Source organism: Lithohypha guttulata (genome assembly GCF_036872675.1).
Source record: "Lithohypha guttulata strain CCFEE 5908 chromosome Unknown scaffold_1, whole genome shotgun sequence".
Taxonomy (NCBI): Eukaryota; Fungi; Ascomycota; class Eurotiomycetes; order Chaetothyriales; family Trichomeriaceae; genus Lithohypha; species Lithohypha guttulata.
This window is the reverse complement of record NW_027042750.1, coordinates 4,368,965-4,387,425: the sequence shown is the minus strand read 5'-3', so window position 1 is coordinate 4,387,425 and position 18,461 is coordinate 4,368,965. Positions and strand designations below refer to the sequence as shown.

General features: G+C 48.9%; 7 protein-coding genes across 7 annotated transcripts; 2 read left to right on the top strand and 5 right to left on the bottom strand.

The window, feature by feature from the left end:
• Positions 1–298: 298 nt before the first annotated feature.
• YKT6 (palmitoyltransferase) lies at positions 299–1,070 on the top strand (the record flags this gene model as incomplete). Its single annotated transcript, XM_064895997.1, has 2 exons — positions 299–534; positions 584–1,070. The coding sequence occupies 2 exons, from the start codon at positions 299–301 to the stop codon at positions 1,068–1,070; spliced, it is 723 nt and encodes a 240-aa protein (XP_064758684.1).
• Positions 1,071–1,797: 727 nt separating this feature from the next.
• LTR64_001617 (uncharacterized protein) lies at positions 1,798–2,586 on the top strand (the record flags this gene model as incomplete). Its single annotated transcript, XM_064895996.1, has 1 exon — positions 1,798–2,586. One exon carries the CDS (start codon positions 1,798–1,800, stop codon positions 2,584–2,586), a length of 789 nt encoding a protein of 262 aa, XP_064758683.1.
• Positions 2,587–2,799: 213 nt separating this feature from the next.
• On the bottom strand, positions 2,800–4,281 carry LTR64_001616 (uncharacterized protein; the record flags this gene model as incomplete). The annotated part of the gene is made up of 1 exon (XM_064895995.1): positions 2,800–4,281. The coding sequence occupies one exon, from the start codon at positions 4,279–4,281 to the stop codon at positions 2,800–2,802; it is 1,482 nt and encodes a 493-aa protein (XP_064758682.1).
• Positions 4,282–6,027: 1,746 nt separating this feature from the next.
• LTR64_001615 (uncharacterized protein) lies at positions 6,028–7,240 on the bottom strand (the record flags this gene model as incomplete). Its single annotated transcript, XM_064895994.1, has 6 exons — positions 6,028–6,307; positions 6,381–6,666; positions 6,727–6,875; positions 6,929–6,994; positions 7,046–7,094; positions 7,150–7,240. 6 exons carry the CDS (start codon positions 7,238–7,240, stop codon positions 6,028–6,030), a joined length of 921 nt encoding a protein of 306 aa, XP_064758681.1.
• A 251-nt stretch (positions 7,241–7,491) lies between these two features.
• Positions 7,492–8,593, bottom strand: LTR64_001614 (uncharacterized protein; the record flags this gene model as incomplete). The annotated part of the gene is made up of 2 exons (XM_064895993.1): positions 7,492–8,491; positions 8,535–8,593. The coding sequence occupies 2 exons, from the start codon at positions 8,591–8,593 to the stop codon at positions 7,492–7,494; spliced, it is 1,059 nt and encodes a 352-aa protein (XP_064758680.1).
• Positions 8,594–11,868: 3,275 nt separating this feature from the next.
• On the bottom strand, positions 11,869–14,068 carry LTR64_001613 (uncharacterized protein; the record flags this gene model as incomplete). The annotated part of the gene is made up of 2 exons (XM_064895992.1): positions 11,869–13,497; positions 13,547–14,068. The coding sequence occupies 2 exons, from the start codon at positions 14,066–14,068 to the stop codon at positions 11,869–11,871; spliced, it is 2,151 nt and encodes a 716-aa protein (XP_064758679.1).
• Positions 14,069–15,383: 1,315 nt separating this feature from the next.
• On the bottom strand, positions 15,384–16,685 carry LTR64_001612 (uncharacterized protein; the record flags this gene model as incomplete). The annotated part of the gene is made up of 2 exons (XM_064895991.1): positions 15,384–16,637; positions 16,680–16,685. The coding sequence occupies 2 exons, from the start codon at positions 16,683–16,685 to the stop codon at positions 15,384–15,386; spliced, it is 1,260 nt and encodes a 419-aa protein (XP_064758678.1).
• Between the last annotated feature and the right edge of the window lie 1,776 nt (positions 16,686–18,461).

Sequence of the window (18,461 nt, the reverse complement as noted above, 5' to 3'; positions counted from 1 at the left end):
GTGGGCTGATGCTGTCTGGAAACTCAGCCGGGACAAAGAAACTTCCGGGGCTGAGAGCGGGACGAATCGCATTGTGGTTCGGGGATAACGTTGCTTGCATGTGCCACCATGCAGGCGCTCTGACTTCACTATGATCACCGCCTTGTCAGGAAAACAGGCATTACTATTTTTCTTAACTTGAAATCGTCTTCCTCGAGCTGTGCTGTCTATACCTATTGACGACTATTCTGGTCTAATTCTATATTCTCCAAAACTCTATACCAAACGACATCGACGAAGGAAAGCACAAGTTGAAAAGATGTCCTGGTTAGGAGGAGGCTCATCGTCGACGCCGTCTTCGGCGCCAAATACTGGAGTAGCGGGCAACAAGAACAGGCCAAAGACGATATATTATCTAGGTGCACGTAAAAGAACCAGGACATGCGTTACCCGGGCTAACAAGCTGCAGATTCTTCGCACAGATCAAGGAAAGCAGGCTGTTGAGTTGGCTGGAGACTATGACCTCAGCTCATTCAGCATGTTCACTCGTGAAAAGTAAGTACCACTGTGATCATACACTGTACTTGCGCTCACGGACCATCAGTTACAAACAATTTATACAATTCTCATCGAAAACGGTAGCGGAGCGAACCCCAGTTGGCAGCAGACACACCATTGAAGAGAAAATAGGCAAGGTCCACGTCTACCACACATCATTCGGGTTCTGCGCGATCCTAATAACGGAGGCTGAATACGACAAGCTGGCCGCGCAGACCATCCTCTCGAAAGCAGCAGATAACTTCAAGGTGAAGTACACACCAACAGAGATCGCACAAAGAAATCCTCCTCTCGACTGGCCAGAAGGCAAGAAATTTCGCGAAGAGGCCATCAATGTTGAGCAGACTGGAATTGCGGCCGTGCAACGAGAACTGGATGAGACTAAGATTGTTTTGCACCAGACTATCGAGAGTGTGTTACAAAGAGGTGAGAAACTGGACACCTTGGTCGCTAAAAGTGATGAACTTAGCGGCATGTCCAAGGGCTTTTACAAGCAGGCGAAGCAGCAAAATTCCTGCTGCGTTGTCATGTGAGAACTCACAGAAAGTGTTGGCGCGCTCGGCATGGTTGGTGGCGTTCTGGAAATTACACTTCTGATATGGTGTTGATAGAGGTGGTAGCGGTCATAAGTCGAGCATTATCAGCGTGAGTCGCGGTAGTCCTCCATTCGTTTTCAACCCTACAGATTTGTGCTAGAAATCCAGTAGTTCACTTGGACCTCCTCCTTAAAGGAACTCTGCTTTGAACGCAAGCAATCTATTGCAGATATACTTGATCCAATGCAATAGGATTTGCCAACAGCGCACTCAATATGTATAATTCGTGCTGTTTAGCAGTATTGAGACGTGGGAGAGAGTGATTCAGCATAAGCTGAGGGCGTGAGAAGTGCGAACTTTATTCCGATTTTGGTATCACTCACTAGTAGGGTACTTTTGCTGAGCTGCAGGCTGCAGCAAGTCCTCGCTAAACCACTACGCTAGTAGTTTGCGGCTCAAGATGTGTGTAACGAAATGCTATGGAGCTTGTTTCATGATTGTGCATCTCAAAACCGAACACTGCGCTGGATTGGCGAACGATCGCTGGGCCACAATAGGCATGACTCAAGTTCAGCCAACAGGCAACACAGCCTACCAATGCTAGCATGGATATTTCTGGTCTTGTAAGCATAAGAAGTGTAGGCATTTGTGGGGTTTCCTTTTACTTTCATTCACTTAGCCACTCCTTTGATTGAAATTGCGCATTACACGCTCCATAGTCAAAATGCCGAGAGAAGCTTCAGTGTCCTCCAACACCAAGCCATCGCGTGTGCAACCATATAGAAAGGCGAAGAACGAAGTGAGAGAAACGACACCCTCAGCCGCTTCAGCCATAGGAAAGAACAGCAGATCCAGTCGTTCTCAGAACAAGCAACAACAACAAGCACCACCCTCAACACCACTCTGGCGAACCGAGCAGGAGCAAAACATTACCGCGCCCGTCTACTTCTGGAAACCTCATGAGTCCTGGGGATTCTTCTCTCAGTGGTACGCCTGTCCAATCAAAGACCCTGAGACAAACACAACTTTCTCCTGCAACGAGCAGTTCATGATGTATCACAAAGCCCTCACTTTCAACGATGCAGAAATCGCGCAGCAGATCCTCGACACAGATAATCCCAAGAAACAGAGATCGCTGGGCAGGAAAGTTCGTGGTTTCACTGACGAGAAGTGGAACCAGGTCAGATATGAGATCGTGGTGGAGGCGAACAGGCTGAAGTTCAATCAGGGTACAGCCAGAAGCGATGATGTGTTCGTGTACCCACCACATGGCTGGGTACAAGAAGAAGGCCTGGAGGAGATGACACTTGGAGAATTGCTGATTGGCACTGGGAATAGAGAACTGGTCGAAGCAAGTGCGCGAGATCGAGTATGGGGTATTGGATACAGTCAAAGCAAAGCTCGGGACACTCCTAGAGCGAAGTGGGGTAGGAACTTCCTAGGCAAGGCTTTGATGGAAGTAAGAAGTCAGTTGACACAACAAGATGCCGTGCAGGATGCGGTCCAACAGTGAGAGCTGGAACGAGGTCGCTCGGAGGCATTGATACAGTTTGACACCGCGCCGTCTTCTACTTTTGAAGGTTTACTAGATTATTTCCTGCTGAGTCGGAGTCTATCTTGTGGGGTTGCAACTTGTGCCGTGTCCCAGGTGTTGACTCTGTGGAGCTGAAAAGTCGGCGTTGCACTTGGAACTTTTGTCCTTTCCAGGCTCTTTTCCAAACATATCTCAGTCCAGTTGCAAAACCCAGCCCTCGTTCTTGTAGTCATCGATTTCAGTCTTGCCTCCCCAGAACACGAGCTTGTTACCGTATTCCTCCCAGGTAGCGACAGAGAAGTCCTCCAGATCTGTGCTTGGTATTTTAAGTTCGCCTTCTTCCTTTGTACTGCGTAGAACCTCAATCTTACTCCATTCGTGCTTTCCACTTTTCCAGTCGTCCGACAAAGCTGAAATGGCACTTGAGGTCTTATCCCGAATAGTATCCTTGACGCTAGCTGCAGTCTGGGCACTAGAAGGTATCTGAAAGAGATGCATTTGCTGCGGGTTGGTCGAACTGCATGTGACGAGGTATAAACGGCCTGCACCTGTGGTGACAGGCGCGACATGATTGGTAGGTTCTGTAGGAATACTATCTGCTTTTGCAGCTGTGGCAGATTTGGTCTTGTACTTCTCTGCTGGCACAGCTGGATCAGCCTCAGGGGTAGGATAGACCACCTGCCATTGACCACTTCCAACTCGCCCTGTACTCAGACTCTCGGACACTGGCGGAACGTCATCGTCACTTAGTGGCTGACGCTCAGACAGGTCAAGGTACATGACGGTTGAGCTGTTGACGTACCAGAGACGACCATCAACATATGATATCTGGCCAGGTGAGGACCTATCGTGTAAAGCTTCTTCGACTATCGTTGGAAACTTGTGCCATGCTCTTGTCCCAATGTCAAACGTCCAGGTATCGTGAAGAGGCTGGCCAGAGACATCGTATCCACCATGCAGAAAGATCGTTCCGTGGGCTTCGATCGTGGGCCCTTCACCTTGTAGAGCAGGTACGGACGAAGGATTTGGCGAACTGGTACAAGAGGCCGAATAGCGAGGTTCAGGTATGCCTTCAGTGCTCTTCGAGGTGTTCGCAGCGATGGCCGAATATGTGCTCCGGAGAGTATCAAAGGCTAGTATGGTATCTAGCGGAATGATGTGTTCAGTGTTAGACTTCCGCAACTTGTTGCTACCTGCAAAGACTCCACCCAACACATATATCTTATCGTCAACCGCCGCGGAGGCGTGTTTGTTTCGCGCCCATGAGTGACGATGAGAAAGATCTTTAGCTACGGAGACATCTTCTTCTAGATGTTTGCTGTGAGCTTGAAGAGGTCTCTGCTCAATAGCGAACTCTGGCTTCTGCAGTTCATAGTCCAGATCTAGTGGTTGACTAAGTGTTGTTCTTGAAGAGCCAAAGTCTGGCGCAAACGACAAGACGTGGATGCCATGGTCATCGATTGGTTCTGCGGCCTCACCACCGACAATGTAGAGCTTGTTCTTGACGACGTGTGTGGTGCTGCCCTTAACAGCAGCAGCCGTAGATGGCGCTCCATTAACCTTCTGAAACTTGGCATGCAGGGGTACGGTAGCGCCAGACACTGCAAGCGCACTAATGGCTGCTGCTTCCACTGCTGTCTCAATAGCGTAAAATGCTGCCACTGCTTCGGCCATGGTAGTCGATCAATTGTCTTTACTGGTAATTACAAATATCGCTATTGCTCACAACAAAAGCAGAGTTGCTTTGACGTCAAGTGTATTATGTGTTTTTGTCTACATGTTTGTGCACCAAAAGTACCGTATATTGACGTCACAGAAGGTACGGTAGCCCAAACAACCATGTGGCGAACATGCCATTGAGTTGAACGACGACCACTTGAAGTCGACGAGTGTCGGTGTGCGTTAGTCGAGCTCACCGTGCGCCCGCGCCCGCGCTCTCAATGATCCATCAGTGCCTTTCTCAAAACACTGATATATTCCATTGGCCCGAACAGAATTTCTGGGCATCTAGCGAAGCAGGGTGGCTCGCCGTCACGAAGCAAAACACGATGTGCTCGAGTCGTGGAAAAGAATTCTCAACAAGATGAAAAGTCAAAGTAATGCGAGCGTCCTCCAATGTCGACTGATAAAGCATCAGATCCGACATAAGGGACCAGATACGCGAGATATCTGAACCATGGCGCTACCACTGACGTGCACGAAGCAGATCGTCCACGATAAAAAACGAGCTTGTGTCTTATCAGTCCATTGGCTCGGTCCTGTGGAGGCTTCAGAGTTATAACGAGAACGGACCTCCATCACAAAAGCACCCCCCTTTTAAGAGGCAGAGTTACTGTATCAGGCAATATTTCATATTCACGTTCAAGTTCCGTTCCGCTACTCCGTGCCTCTTCGTAGCGTTCCGCCGAGCAATGATAATGATCAGCCTCATCAGCCACGGTGCTCGACTATGCCTGATATCAAGATATAGAACGCGTCACGTTGAAGTTTCATAAGCACAAGGACTATATAATAATGCTGATGCTGTCTCTCAGGGTTTGTAAGACCAGAGATTATTCCCATACAACAACGACTTCGCTATACAAACCACATAAAGGACCTAGCGACTAAGGATCCAACCTTGCAACCTTCACAATGCAGCCCCAAGCTCAAGCGCCCATCCACCTCAATATTCTTGGCACAAGTTTCTGGATTACCAGGCCATCGCCTCGAGCTCCCATTCCTGTGATCGCCACTGCGACCCCAGCCTCCTCGTTAGCGCCATTGTCTTCTCCTAGCAAGTGAAGGAGGATTGCGACACGGAACGCAATTCAGATGGACAACGCTCATACCTGCTGAAAATCACCATTCTCCATCAAGACGTAGCGGAAATCCAAGATATGGGTTTTAGATGAACAAGACGCAAGCAGGACCCGCTGGCAGGGGTGTGTGGCAGGACAAAGACCACAGGTATCACACGGCTATGGTGTGAGGGCGCAATGGGACGGAGGATTGAGGCTGATTTTTGCTTGGACTGGAGAACAGAACTTTGTCTGCAGGCTCTTACAATCTTGGCTGGTTTGACGGATGATTGATGGAAGTCAACTGACGACGATAATGCGATAGCATTCAAGGCTTATGCTACTAGTATGATCATATACGTATTATGTAATCTGATATACGTACTTAACTCGTTGTTTTTGGGCACTTGAAGCTTCGGCTTAAGTTTGACCACAGACTCATGCATTTTCCCTTTCATTGTTCATCAGCCTGACATAGTGCTTCCTGGCACTAATAAAGTGCGACGTCGTGGGTGACAGAGAACAACGGTCAAGGAACAATGCCGGATCGTCCTTCAGCTTGAGAAAGAATCGCCTCTCGAACATCGGACATCCTATGAAGTCACCTCATGCTACCGCAAAGTTCCTCTCAGCTCTTGGCTCAACTCGGGAACAAGCCCAGGGACACTGGTGAAGACCACATTTGCTCCTGCTGAATCTCTTCAAGTAAAGGATTATCATGGTAATCATCAATGTCCAAATCGAAATAGCCGGCCGACGCCCATTTCCTTGCGCAGACGAAGAACGTCTTTCCATTAATTTCAGAGTCTGAGCAAATCCTGAGCAGACATCTTCCAGCATCTTCGGCTTCGGCAAATTGTACTCCCGCTTGCTTGACGCCCTCAAACTGCTCTTGCGAAAGAATGCCGGTCTTGACGTACCTGCGATCAAGGTCTCAGTCAGCTCCGGATCAGTGATGAAAGATTTTATCTTCATGTTCACGAAGACACGTACCAAGGTGCAATCAAGTTGACGCGACTACCGTGATAGAAGGCGGTGCGTCTCAAACTGTGCATAATACCCCTCATGGCCCATTTACTGGCCGCATATGTTGGTGCTCGTGGTCCGTCTAGGAAGGAGGCACCAGATCCGATAAGGACAAGAGCAGTATCTTCTTGTTTAGGAGAAATTTCTGTTCCATTCTGCTGGACAAAGTAATGCAATGCTAACTTGATCGTGTACATTGCACCAACGATGTTGACGTCAAGAACCTGGAGGTCTGGCTTCGATGGTTCGGAGGCTAGAAGGTAAGGGAGTTTAGTGGCCGCACTCGCATGCTTAGAACCCTAGCTGGACATACCGGACACATCGTACACCGTGTCTGCTTTGAAAATGCCAGCATTGGTAACGACGTAGGATAACTTGCCCGAGGGCGAGAATGCAACTGCTGTCTTAAACAATTCAATTTGATCTTCCCAGCTGGTCACATCACACTTGACGAATTTGACACTAGCATTCGTCAGGTTTGTCTGTAGATGAATACAATGGGTCGTAGGACTGACTTGGGCAGCTCCTTAGACAATCTTTCGCCATTCCGAGTATTAAGGTCACCGATACAGACGTGCGCGCTGTTGTTGTGTTAAACGGTGTTTAAAGCATGACAACCAAGGCGATTTTACCCTGCGCTGACAAATGCCCGCACGTATGCCTCGCCAATGCCGCTTGCGCCTGTATATACGTCAGTTTCGTATGGCAAGTCTAGGAGATCATGTCTTGTACTTACCACCAGTGACAACAGCTGTCTTGCCTGAAATCTTATCCGTATCGATATCGACTGCACAATCAACAGGATCTGTGTACTTGTACTCTGGCATCGCAGCAGCAGTAGGGTTTCGGTGATATTTGTTCGTGAGATCTCTTGCGGAAACGACTTCGACCAGTTTGACCAGCAGCGAACCTTTGTCAGATGTAGTCAATCGTAGTTCTGGACAATCCAGGACTGAACCTGAAGCAGCGAACCTTTATATATCAAGTGTTTCGCCTAGATTCGTTTCTCCATTGATTTCCATGAATGTTTGTGGTCGCAACCAAATTTCGGCCGAAATGTGTATACTTTGTCAAACGATCACCACCTGCGCAAGGTGTCCCACATGAAGCCATCTTCTGTCATATCCAGATTACCCCCAAGCCCAAGGTCGAACTGTTGCAGCCAGTTAGATGTAAAGTCAGTTGCCAGCACTTCTTCCCAAAACCTGTTCTCATCGGTCAAGCGATCAGGCTGACCTTCGTTCAGCACACCATTTACTTCATCACCATAGCTTTGAGCCGGGATCCACTGCTGTTGGGGACCAGCTGCATGAGTTGATCCATTGACTGTAGTCAGACTGTGTTGTGGAGATGAAGGTTGTAGTATCTCTAAGAATTTGTTTAGCACACTTTCCCCAGCAATGGCAGCCACATTCCTCTGCCGCAGGACGCTCAGCCGAGAGACTGATAGTGTCAATGCCTCTATGGCTTCTGAGCGTCGATCGATGCTGTCTCGTGGAAACCTTGCAAGCAGAGTAGCTAGGGAGATACCTGCATCAATTGTGTAGAAGATCAATGTGTAGGTCCTGTGGTGGTGCGGCTCAGTTGCCTCGAAGAGTTTTTGCGAGTAATTGAGGAGTCTGATTGCGGCATTCATGGCCTCGTCTAAACTTTTCCGATACTTGGCCGCATGAGGCCGATGCAAGGCCAACAAGACTGCGTCCACGATAATTGCCGCATTGAGTCTGTGCTTCCGCAGTTCTGGGATTTGCAAATCCCAACTTGTGTCAGGCGCGACGGATTGCAGAGTGGATGGTAGGTTAGCTAGCAAATCGGTTACGTGCTTGTGAAGAACCCCTATCGCAGACAAATCGTTGAAATCTCGGTTGAATGCTCCTCGAGACATCGCATCGTGGATCCACTGTGCTATCTGATATTTGAGCAATGCAACTCGGTATAGTGACGGCCGATCGCCACAGGTGAAGGCTCGAAACAAAGTTTTCGATGGCTCTCTAGGCAGGTCGCAATCGAGAGGAGCGGATATTGTACAGTCAGATACATTGACCATACGGGGTCTTCCAAGCTGCAGAGCCATGTGCCTAGAAAATTGTCAACTGATGCTCACAGTACGCATGAGCTGACCTCACCCTTCCCACGCGAACAAGGTGGCCCACAGACGCCTCTTGTGCTCGTTGTGCCATAGTGTCTGAAGCAGTTGTGGCGTTAGCACCTCGCCAGTGTGGCGCACCATCACTGGCTCCAAGTGAAGCCCAATATCCTGTGCCTGACTTGAAGCAAGAACACACTTAGCACATTCAGTAATAACCAGTTGGGTGGATGAGCTTACCGCAACGCATTTCCAAGGCTGTACCAGGCCTCCGATCCTTGCCCAGAATTCTTTAGCCAGGCGCAACGAACCACATCAGCTTGGACCGACGTGATTGAAGGCTGTCGTCGACCAAGTAGCACTAGTATGGCCTCGCCTGCGTCACTGTACTGCTGAGATAGAGAGTCGAAGTCGTCAGAGATCTGAGAGACCAACAACGCACAAGTTGACTTCTCAGGCACGAAGGATAACGCTAGTGCCAGGACTTGGAAAAGCAATGCCGGGAAGTAGACTGTTTCTCTGTTTATGCTACATTGTTCCATGTCGCCAGAGAACCGGTACCAGTCACGCTGAACCTCTTCGAAGTAGTATTGGTCAAGGACTGTGAAATACCAGTTGGCTTCGCTAAAAAAGACCTGCACCAGTGCTTGCACAAGGAAGGCCTCCGGAACCTGTGAAAGAAGTTCGTCAAGTCTAGTTCGCTTCGAAGACGATAACGAACGTAAAGCCTGCAGTCCGCTATTGGTTCTAATATTGGACCCAAGAAGTTGACTTGAGTGCGTCTTAGGGCTGCCGTCAGCTTCATCGAACATTACGCAATAGATAGCACTCACGAGCATATCAGCCAGAGCAGTAGGTCGGCCTTCTGCAGCAGCTGGATCTGCATATCCAACGTTTAGCGCCAAATCCTCTGGTGGCTGTGAGGTATCTGTTGAGCGAGGGGATGATTTGACCACAATGTCATTATGAGTGCTGTCTCTGTTGTCGATCCCAAGTCAATTACACTTTCCGAGATGATAAACACAGGTAGGATCGGGTGAAGACATTTACAGACCTCACTGTGTGCTGGTAGGAACATTTGGCTGATGCTCCTCGGCTCTGGCAGACATTACAAGGGTGCTGGCGATTACACTTAGAAACGTCAGCTTGTTGGAGTAGATGCACCATATACATACCTTCTGCTTTCTCCGGTAGCACTCTGTGCACGCAGTGTGTCGCCGGTTTTTGAAACGATACTGTCGACTCTGTTGCATGATTTCTGTGGAGTGCTCAAACAAATGTAGGTGTAATTTTCTCACGCGCTGTTAGATAAGGTCAATCAATCCTACGCAATTTTCCTCTGAAGGGCAGGGCCCAGCACGAATTGTATCAACAATAAGAAAAGTCATGGTCTGGAGGAGGACACATCCGGAAGGTTCACCACACAAATTTTCGGCCGATTTCACTGCTAGGAAGAGAGGGCCACGGTCGACCGAAGCCGTTCAACACCATTAGTACGATGGAGTTGGAGACCACGATTGGAAGAGTTCTGAGAATAACTCGAGTCACGACCGACTGCTCGGAAGTGTGTGCAGCTGTGTGCAGAATAACCTCAACCGAGACGACGAAGGAAAGACGCGAAGACTGTTTACGACCGAGCATGTTGTAGCTGAATGCTACAGCACGGCTTTGAACACTAAAACGCAGACACGCTAACTAAAGCTCGCGTTCAATCCCTCCAAAATCGTTCCCTTAATTCATTCTTTTGATTGCTTAACAAGATCTGCGCGAGAGGTGTGTTACCGGATTAATCAATATTTGTCCACGGAACTTCGTGCTGTTCACGTTATCTACTATAAAGTGGCTCTGTACTGGAATATCTGTGGTGGCTGTGTCATACCACCTGGCTAATCTACCTTGACTAACATAAGGTGTGGGCATCCTCTGTAGAGTCCTCAGAATCAGGACTTGTCGCCATCTTTGGACTTTTGAAGAACTAGAAATGACAATCGATCAGGAAGCACTCATGGTGCCCGAACAGTCTGTGTCAAAGTCTGATGCTATCATGCTCAAATTCATCTACCCATCGCCTTCACATTGTCTTACTACTTTGGAATTGACGTACGCTTTCATCACCGCTAACTACCATCTCGGACCACAAAACACAGTACAATGAAAAGTAAAGCACAATGTACACAATTCCATTGTTCCAGCCCTCGACACTAGATGGACACCACGCAACCATTGACAGTGAAAGTTCCTCTGTTTGTTTTCAAAGAACTGATTGTCTAAAATGGATACAATAAATATCACGATGTTAATAAAAATGTTCCGGTCATATTTCTCCCAACCACAACGTGAAATACTACCAATCAATCTAAACTCAAAGTTGAACACACATTCACCGAGATCACAAGCTCAAAAAGAACCAAAACCATGTGTTACATGACACCCATCGAATACAGCTGCGGTTGTCGCACCGAACCACCTTATCAATTCGTCGAATGTGGTTTGCCAGGTTGTGACGAGACAGAATACCATCGAGGACATCTGAGAGTGGCTAGACCTTGTGCCAACCACGCTGCTCGTGGTCGCTCAGCTCCACGAAGTCAACCAGCCAACAATGGCCGATCCAGTCGCGCAAGCACCTTTGCCCAAGACTTCGCCAGAACCCGTGCTATCGTGGAATCCTGTCGACCTGATTTCGAGCGCATGGCGGCCATAGTCATGGCGAACCGTGATCCTTCGTTGGGAAGAGCACGATCAGGGTCAAGATCAGGAGCACAATCAAGAACAAGATCACCATCCACCAGACGTCGCCACAGCCACAACCACGGTCATGGTCAAACTCGTGCTCTGGAATCACCGCCGTCATCTCGAAACGCTTTTGATGATGCTTTCGACGAATACTACGGCTCCAGCTCGGCAGCCAGCAATCAAGGTTCTCGCCGTAGGGAGAGTCGCAGTTCTACACGCCGATCTCCTGATCGCAGCACTCGTCGCAGCAGTTCGCACAATAGAGAGCGACGCTCTCGCGATCACAGTCGACATTCTCGAAGATAGACTTACTCTGCTGAGGACGAAGGCGACATGGATTGAGGCTAAGCCAGTAAGTGTGATATTCTGATCAGCACTGCTAACTTGTCGAAGAGATATACCGGCGCAATTGATTACGTGGTAAGAATACTGTTTTAAAGTCTCAGAAGATTCATCCTCTTGTGCCACTTTAGATGGCTCGTGCATTCCCAATCCCCCTGTGACATGGAAGTCGTGAATACAAAATGTGAGTGCTTTTCTCATTTCATTCTGTGTTGTGTCGAGCTCACAACGTGAGAATCAGTCAATTATAAAGTGTGCGCAACGTTCTGACTCTGTTGTGGCTCACGCAGCTCAAGCACCCAATCCACGTCTACCACTTTCACTCATAAACACGACCATCCTCCACAGTTTTCGTACCAATGAGTCAGCCTCTTCTTCGTCCAAAGCACCTTCCAACTCCTTGGCCAGTTCCTCTGGTCGTCTCTTATTGTTCAGCGCCGTAACCACCACATCAACCAACATCTCCTCCTGCACACCAAGAATATCCACAATCTTCTTTTCTACGAATGGCCGTAACCGCTCCTCAATGACGTCTGAATCGAGATATGACCATTGTACATTCCATGCCCATAATGCGCTCTTGTCATTAGGGATCTCTGCGGCAAGGTTCTTAGCAGCCTCGGCTCGCTCCTCATCTGTCATGTCTTGAGCCTGAGCTTTGGCAGCTTCAAGCTGTGAAGCAGGGATAGGTATGAGTTTGCGACGGTCTTGAGTAGAGTCCCCCTCCTCGTCCTCCAGCATACCCTCGACATCCGCCACTGGCCGCCTCTGGGTGTCTTTGGCGGCCTGATTCGCGGCTTGTCGTTGCTGAGCAGCTGCACCTAGAGACATCTTGAAGCGAGCAGGTTCTCGTCGGATCGTGTCGGTAGGTGTAGATGGTTCGGTCTCGTAGGGTTGTGATAGGATGTCTCCTTGTCGAGAAAGGAAGTCGTCGGCCATTTGACCAGCTCTTTCTCGCTGAGTCTGATCTCGTGCTTGCTCTCGCTGCTCGGCTGCTCGATCGGCGTCGTCGTGTGCGGCTTCTCTTTGTCGGAAAGCGATTCGATTGCGCGTCCACAGACTTTTGTCTCTATAGTATTCATCGTCTTTTTTGGCAGCCTGCTCGTCATCAATCCATTCCTTCAACCGCTTCGCCATAATCTCCTTTGCTGCATCCTTTCGAGAAGCCTCTTCATCATCACGGTTCTTCTCTCTTTCAACTGCTGCGTTCCTGGATCGTTCTCGGTTGAGCCATCTTCGTTCTTGATCCAGATAATCTTTCTCACTCTCCGCCTGAATCTTCTCTTGTCTTCTTCGTTCTAAATCTTCATCACTCGCGTCCGTGTCGTCGTCAAAGGCTGATGCAGCACTGACTCCAGTGCCGTTTACGAAAGTGACACCTCTGACATAGTCCTTGGGAAAGCCGGAAGCCTGTCCCTTGGGACCAGTCGGCGCTGCACCACGTGGTCCACTGGGTATGCTGGAAGAATTGGGGCCACTTGGTGCAGTAGCAGGAGGTGAACCAAGCCTGCTTCGGCTCCCATTCATCATACGGCTTTTCTCCTGTTGTTCGATCTCTTCTTCTCGCTTCAGCCTTTCTAGGTCTCGTCTATTGGATCGATCTCGGAACGCTGCGATTTCTCTCGCAACAGTTTCTCTCATTTCAGCAGGAATGTCTGCTAGCTCGTCGTCGGCTGAAAGTTGTATTGTAAGTACATCGCCGTTTTGCTTAGACTCGTCACTCATTGAGATATCTCCGTCTGGATCGAGGGCAGATGGTTGTTCCTTGGGTCGCGCTTGAGGGTTTTCCAAGTCAGCCAAAACTGCTCGAAGCGCATCTTGAGCTTGATCTATCAGCATCTGCTTATGATTGGTGTCAACTCCTCCTTGAGATTCTTCGTATTGCTCGATATATGTCCGCGAGTTCTCGTCAGCCACGATCTGTAGTGTCTCATTAGTATTTTGATCATAACAGGTATTCCGTACCTACCAGGAGACGTGATTTCTCCACTTCTGTGTCGTCGGTGCTGTCCGGAGCACGTTGTTTGACGGGTACATAAATGTCCTTTAGCACTTCGATTGCAGTAGACAGGCTCTCAGCATCCTCGTACTCAGCGAATCCGAATTTGCAAGGCTTATCTTCCGCATCAGTCGCTCTGAACCATCTCCTCAAACCCCCAGGAGCTCTCAAAATGCGCTCTATGCCCTCATCTCCACCACATCCTTCTGTAATGCCTCCGACAAATAGTGTTCTGATGATCTCCTCCTTCGTCTGCGGTTGTATCGGCTGAGGTCGCTCTCTGTCCCCTCGGTAGTCTGGCCCCGAGCCTAACCCAGCTCTGCGACCACCTCTGTCTCTATCTTGAGGTCCACCTGGGCCCGAGCGGTCTGCTGCGCCTAATCGAATGACAGGAGCCGCGAAGTTGATATTGGGCATATTCGCCGGAGGTTGGAAGTTCGGGGGATAACCAGGTCTGCCTTGTTGGTAAGATTGTGGATCGACTTGTGCCATTCCGGGCGGCGCACCTGTGCCTGGGGCTATAGAATATTAGTCACTGAGAGACAACATGGATATAAGTAGACTGACCTCCTCCCATTCCTCCAGGTGGAGCACCATATTGACTATATTGTCCTGGAAAGAAGACTTAGTTGAGCCATTAGCAGGAGCAAGGGTAAAGCGCAAACCTTGATACGAATTATACATTTTCTTTGCCCTTTGGTAGGATCTGCTTCCCGGGTGAGGTGCTTGCAATGAAAATCACTGTGGTCAGATTCGAGTTGTGCGAAATGACAAGGGAGCACCTCGCAAGGATTACGAGAGAGTCACAACGGCGGTGTTTGAGTCGAGTGTGAATTACTTGAGGCGTCGCAAATGTAGAGAGACACGAGAAAATGTACGGTCCTACATACAGCTTCGAGCGCAACAAAACGCGGTTTACTATCGTGTCGCGTCCCGCGAGGTTCTTGCACCAGCGGGACACCATGAATCTAGAATGCTAAACTCATTCAGTTGCAAGATTACATATATATTCAGCCAAGTCCAGGCAGCTTATAAGATCACGAGAGAAGTATCTGAATGAAACGAAAACATTTCAGACAGCTCAGAAATTCTTCTTCGATGATCTGAACACCACACCACATTCAGCCCAGATATTCATGCCATATTTGCATCCTAAGCAAGCTTCACAGATCGTACACCAACTGCTCCAGCCAAGTTTCCCAAGGCAGATAGCCTCTAGATCAGGGTTCCATTCGAACTGTTATAAATATCCCCAGCATAGCCCAATAGTCCAAGCTATACTCCAGGTTTCAACCGCAAGCTAATCACTAGGATATCGACTCCGATTCCAAGCTTATTCAGTCATCCCCTGAGAAGCACCAAAGTCACATTCGTATGGCTGGCTCCAATACAATAGCCTTGGACTTTCTTTACGTTGGCGACTTGAAGCTGATGGGGTCCACGCTCCTCTCAAGAACGAACTCACTACACTATCAGCCCCGGTGGTCACGGTTCCTCTGTCTTCTGATTTGTGGCGGAGGCAATTGTCTCAGATCGTCTTATTTTCTCATGGCTGAAAACTGCTGAGCTCGTGGTGTTCAACAAGAAGAGGGGTTGTCGCTGGCCATGGTAAGACCTGCTCGATGCTGCTTACCGACGTGGCGAATGCAGCAAATTTAGGACGATCCGTAGCACGGTCGCATGTTTGCTATATCGTGGTTCCGAAGTGTGACTTCAATTGGTCTTGGCGTTTGCTATCAGAACGGTAGCCTGTTCTTCGAGATAGGGGCGGATTACGGCACTCTCTTCTGCGAAATCCTTGCGTAACTTAGGTATAGTATGATCCCTTTGCACCTTTAGGTATGGAAGAGGGTGCCATACAGGCATTCTCCTGTGCGTAGTCTAGGTATCGACCTAACAGATCCGTTGCCTGTACATTACCCTGCCCTCCGAAGCTGAAGTGTACTGCCAAGGCGTGACTGTCGACAGCTACACTCTTTCCAATTTTCTTGGGCAGTACTACAGTCAACCATTCTTCATCGACTGTATCCATCGGCAGGTAGGACAGGATCTCGGTTGAGTTGATCGCGATACAATTAATGCTGAGTCGGCGATAGTCCGTGATCCATGCGTGCGCTCTCGACGAAAACTGGTAGAGATCTAATTGATCCTCGTACAGATTCTCAAGAAAAGAGTAGTGCTGTTGAGCTGCAATCGCCCACGACTGCACACTATTTCCCCATGTGTCGTACTGCGCATCCGAAATAGGTGTACGCATGATTTGCCTCGCAGCGTTGCCATCGGGCGTTGCCAGCCGCAGCCAGCGGTGTCTCATCGATGGTGGTTCCTGCATAAAATCGAACAAGTAATCGTCCGGACCTTCCCAAAAGGGATGCTGTGTATGTCGCCAAGGAACTCTTTGTACTGGCGGAGGTCGCTTGCCACGCTCGGGCGCTAATTCTGGAGAAACCTCCTCAGGCTCAATCACTTCTGGCAGGTAAGGGTGAATCGCGCCCATGTGGTAGTGTACCCAACCCATCAAAGGAGAATTGATCATGTTGGCTGATACAACAAGGTATTCTGGGTGACCGAGCTTCGTTGACACCATTCGCGGTATCGTGTCATCCGCCAGAAAGACCACATCGTCGTCGATCTTGACATAAATTGCGTCTTCTTGGAGGGTTGACCATGCTAGGCCATAGCCGATAAAACCAGTCTCTTTGATCTCGATCTGCTTGTACGCTGGATTAGCAGCAATTATCTGGTGCAGATAATCAACATCCTCCTTGCGATCAGTGTTTCGCACCCAGTGCACCTCATCGAGCCAACCACCATTTACCGCCAGATTTCGCTCAAGATAACACTTCAAAATTTGGACACGATCCTTTCTACCAAAAAAGATCAAACCAATGACCTTGACGTCTTTCGGCTTGAGCAGTTGATGTTGGGTTCCCTGATTGTGTAGACTAATTCCTAGTTGCGATATTGGTACAGGATCTGAAAGGGCTGGTGGTGGCGGCGCGTGATCAATCGCGAAGAACAGCAGTATGATAGCAGTCACGACTGAGAGGGTCACGAGTAGCTGCCAACGTCGTTGCATTCTGCTGAAGTCGAGAAGACCTACCGCCATGCTTCACCAGCGGGCAACTTGCAATATTCTTTGATCATTTACGGATCTGTTTATAAGCTTTCATAAGCTGTTAATGATCATAGTTGACTGTGATCATGATCTTTGAGAGTTCGTTTGCGCACTTCTGACGCTTCGAAAGTGAATCTTGTCATTCGTACGAGTAGTGTCAGAGAGCAGTGAAAGATGAACCGTGTACTCCATGCCGAGACGACCAGAATGCCGACTGCTGCGCCGACTCGTGTTTTGTTAGTGTAGCCATACAGCAGCTACCAATACTCTAGCTGAGAGCTCGGCTTGAGCCAGAGGCAGAAGAAGGTAAGCTCGATAAGCAATTTCACGACGTTGATTGGGGATTTCAGAAGGATGCAACCCTTTACTGAAAGGCGATGAAATGATTGGTACAGCAGATATCGGTGGAGCCCATATCCCGCCCCTTCGGCTTGGCAGCAGACATTCATTGCCAGTTGGAGCGAGCGATCTGTGTCTAGATTCGTGACCCCGTCAGGCTTGTACTCAGAAACACCACCAATTGATTTCGTTTGCATCTTGAATATCAAATGAAGTACATCGCTTCAGCATATTGTTTGTGGGAAGCACTTCAATCGCAACATGAAGTTCCTGTCGACAAGTCAAAGCTACAGCTATTCGAGGATGAACACGATGTTGCCGCAGAAACTACTCCAATCCTTTCCCCTTTGACTGCTTCGAATAGTGTCTGGTTTGACCATAGAACCATTAATCTTAAGGCCGATAACGCGCAACACAACGGTCTGCACACTTGATCTACATTTAGTGACTGGAAAAGTCTGGGAATGATCGGCCAGCTTCACTACCATCACTGACAGATCTCTTTGTTGGGTTGTGCTCACTGAGCCGGGGGGCACCTTGAACATTAGGACTGGAAGCGCAATGCTAACAAACATTTATTGCGCAACGCAGCTGTTCTCTGCTGTAATATCAAGGACCCCCAATGAACACCAATGGTGGTAAACCTTTAATGTCAACAGTCTGCTTGTCAAGTGTATCTTCCCGGCTTTGATGACCTTTCTGAGAATCAACCATTGCCTGGATCAACACCATCGACGACAAAGCCAGAGAGGATGCGCCTTGCACTGATCAAGACGACTCAAATGCTAGGACAGAGTTTGCGTTACCCAAATCATGGTAGGCAAATATCGAGGATGCCTGCCTGACACGATGATGCCTGTACTGTTGTAACTAAGACTGTGAAGAGCAGCAACAGCGTGCACTAACGATAGTTCGAACGGTGCTAAGATTTTGCTACACGAGGGCAATGGCCAGTATGGACAAGTCTGCCACCAGCCACGCATCCCACACACGTTGATCGTAACGCAACGGAAAGCCGCATAAGGCTACAGTTTTCATGGTGTACACAGATTGCAAATCTTGTCTTCACCGGAGATCAAATGGACAATCCCGTATTACCACCAGCCTTGAGGATACTGCAGCACAAGTTCATCTCCTCGATGCAGCCTTCCAGCATATGGTATGCCGAACACAAACAACTTGGTCTTCCAGAGCTGGTGCGAGCATATTTGCAACTACAAAATGATGTGATGGTCTCTATTCGATCCATGTTTCCTTCATCCGCTTCAACCTCACACTCGTTCTAAAGATTATAACTGTTGACGTCCATCCTCCGGACCACGAGAGCGCCTTTTTGCGCCATGTACAATTTAATTCTGCCGCTATTCCTTGCGGCTTTCTCAACCTTCGGTGTGCAAGCTGCTGAAGTACTGGGGAATATCGTGGGGA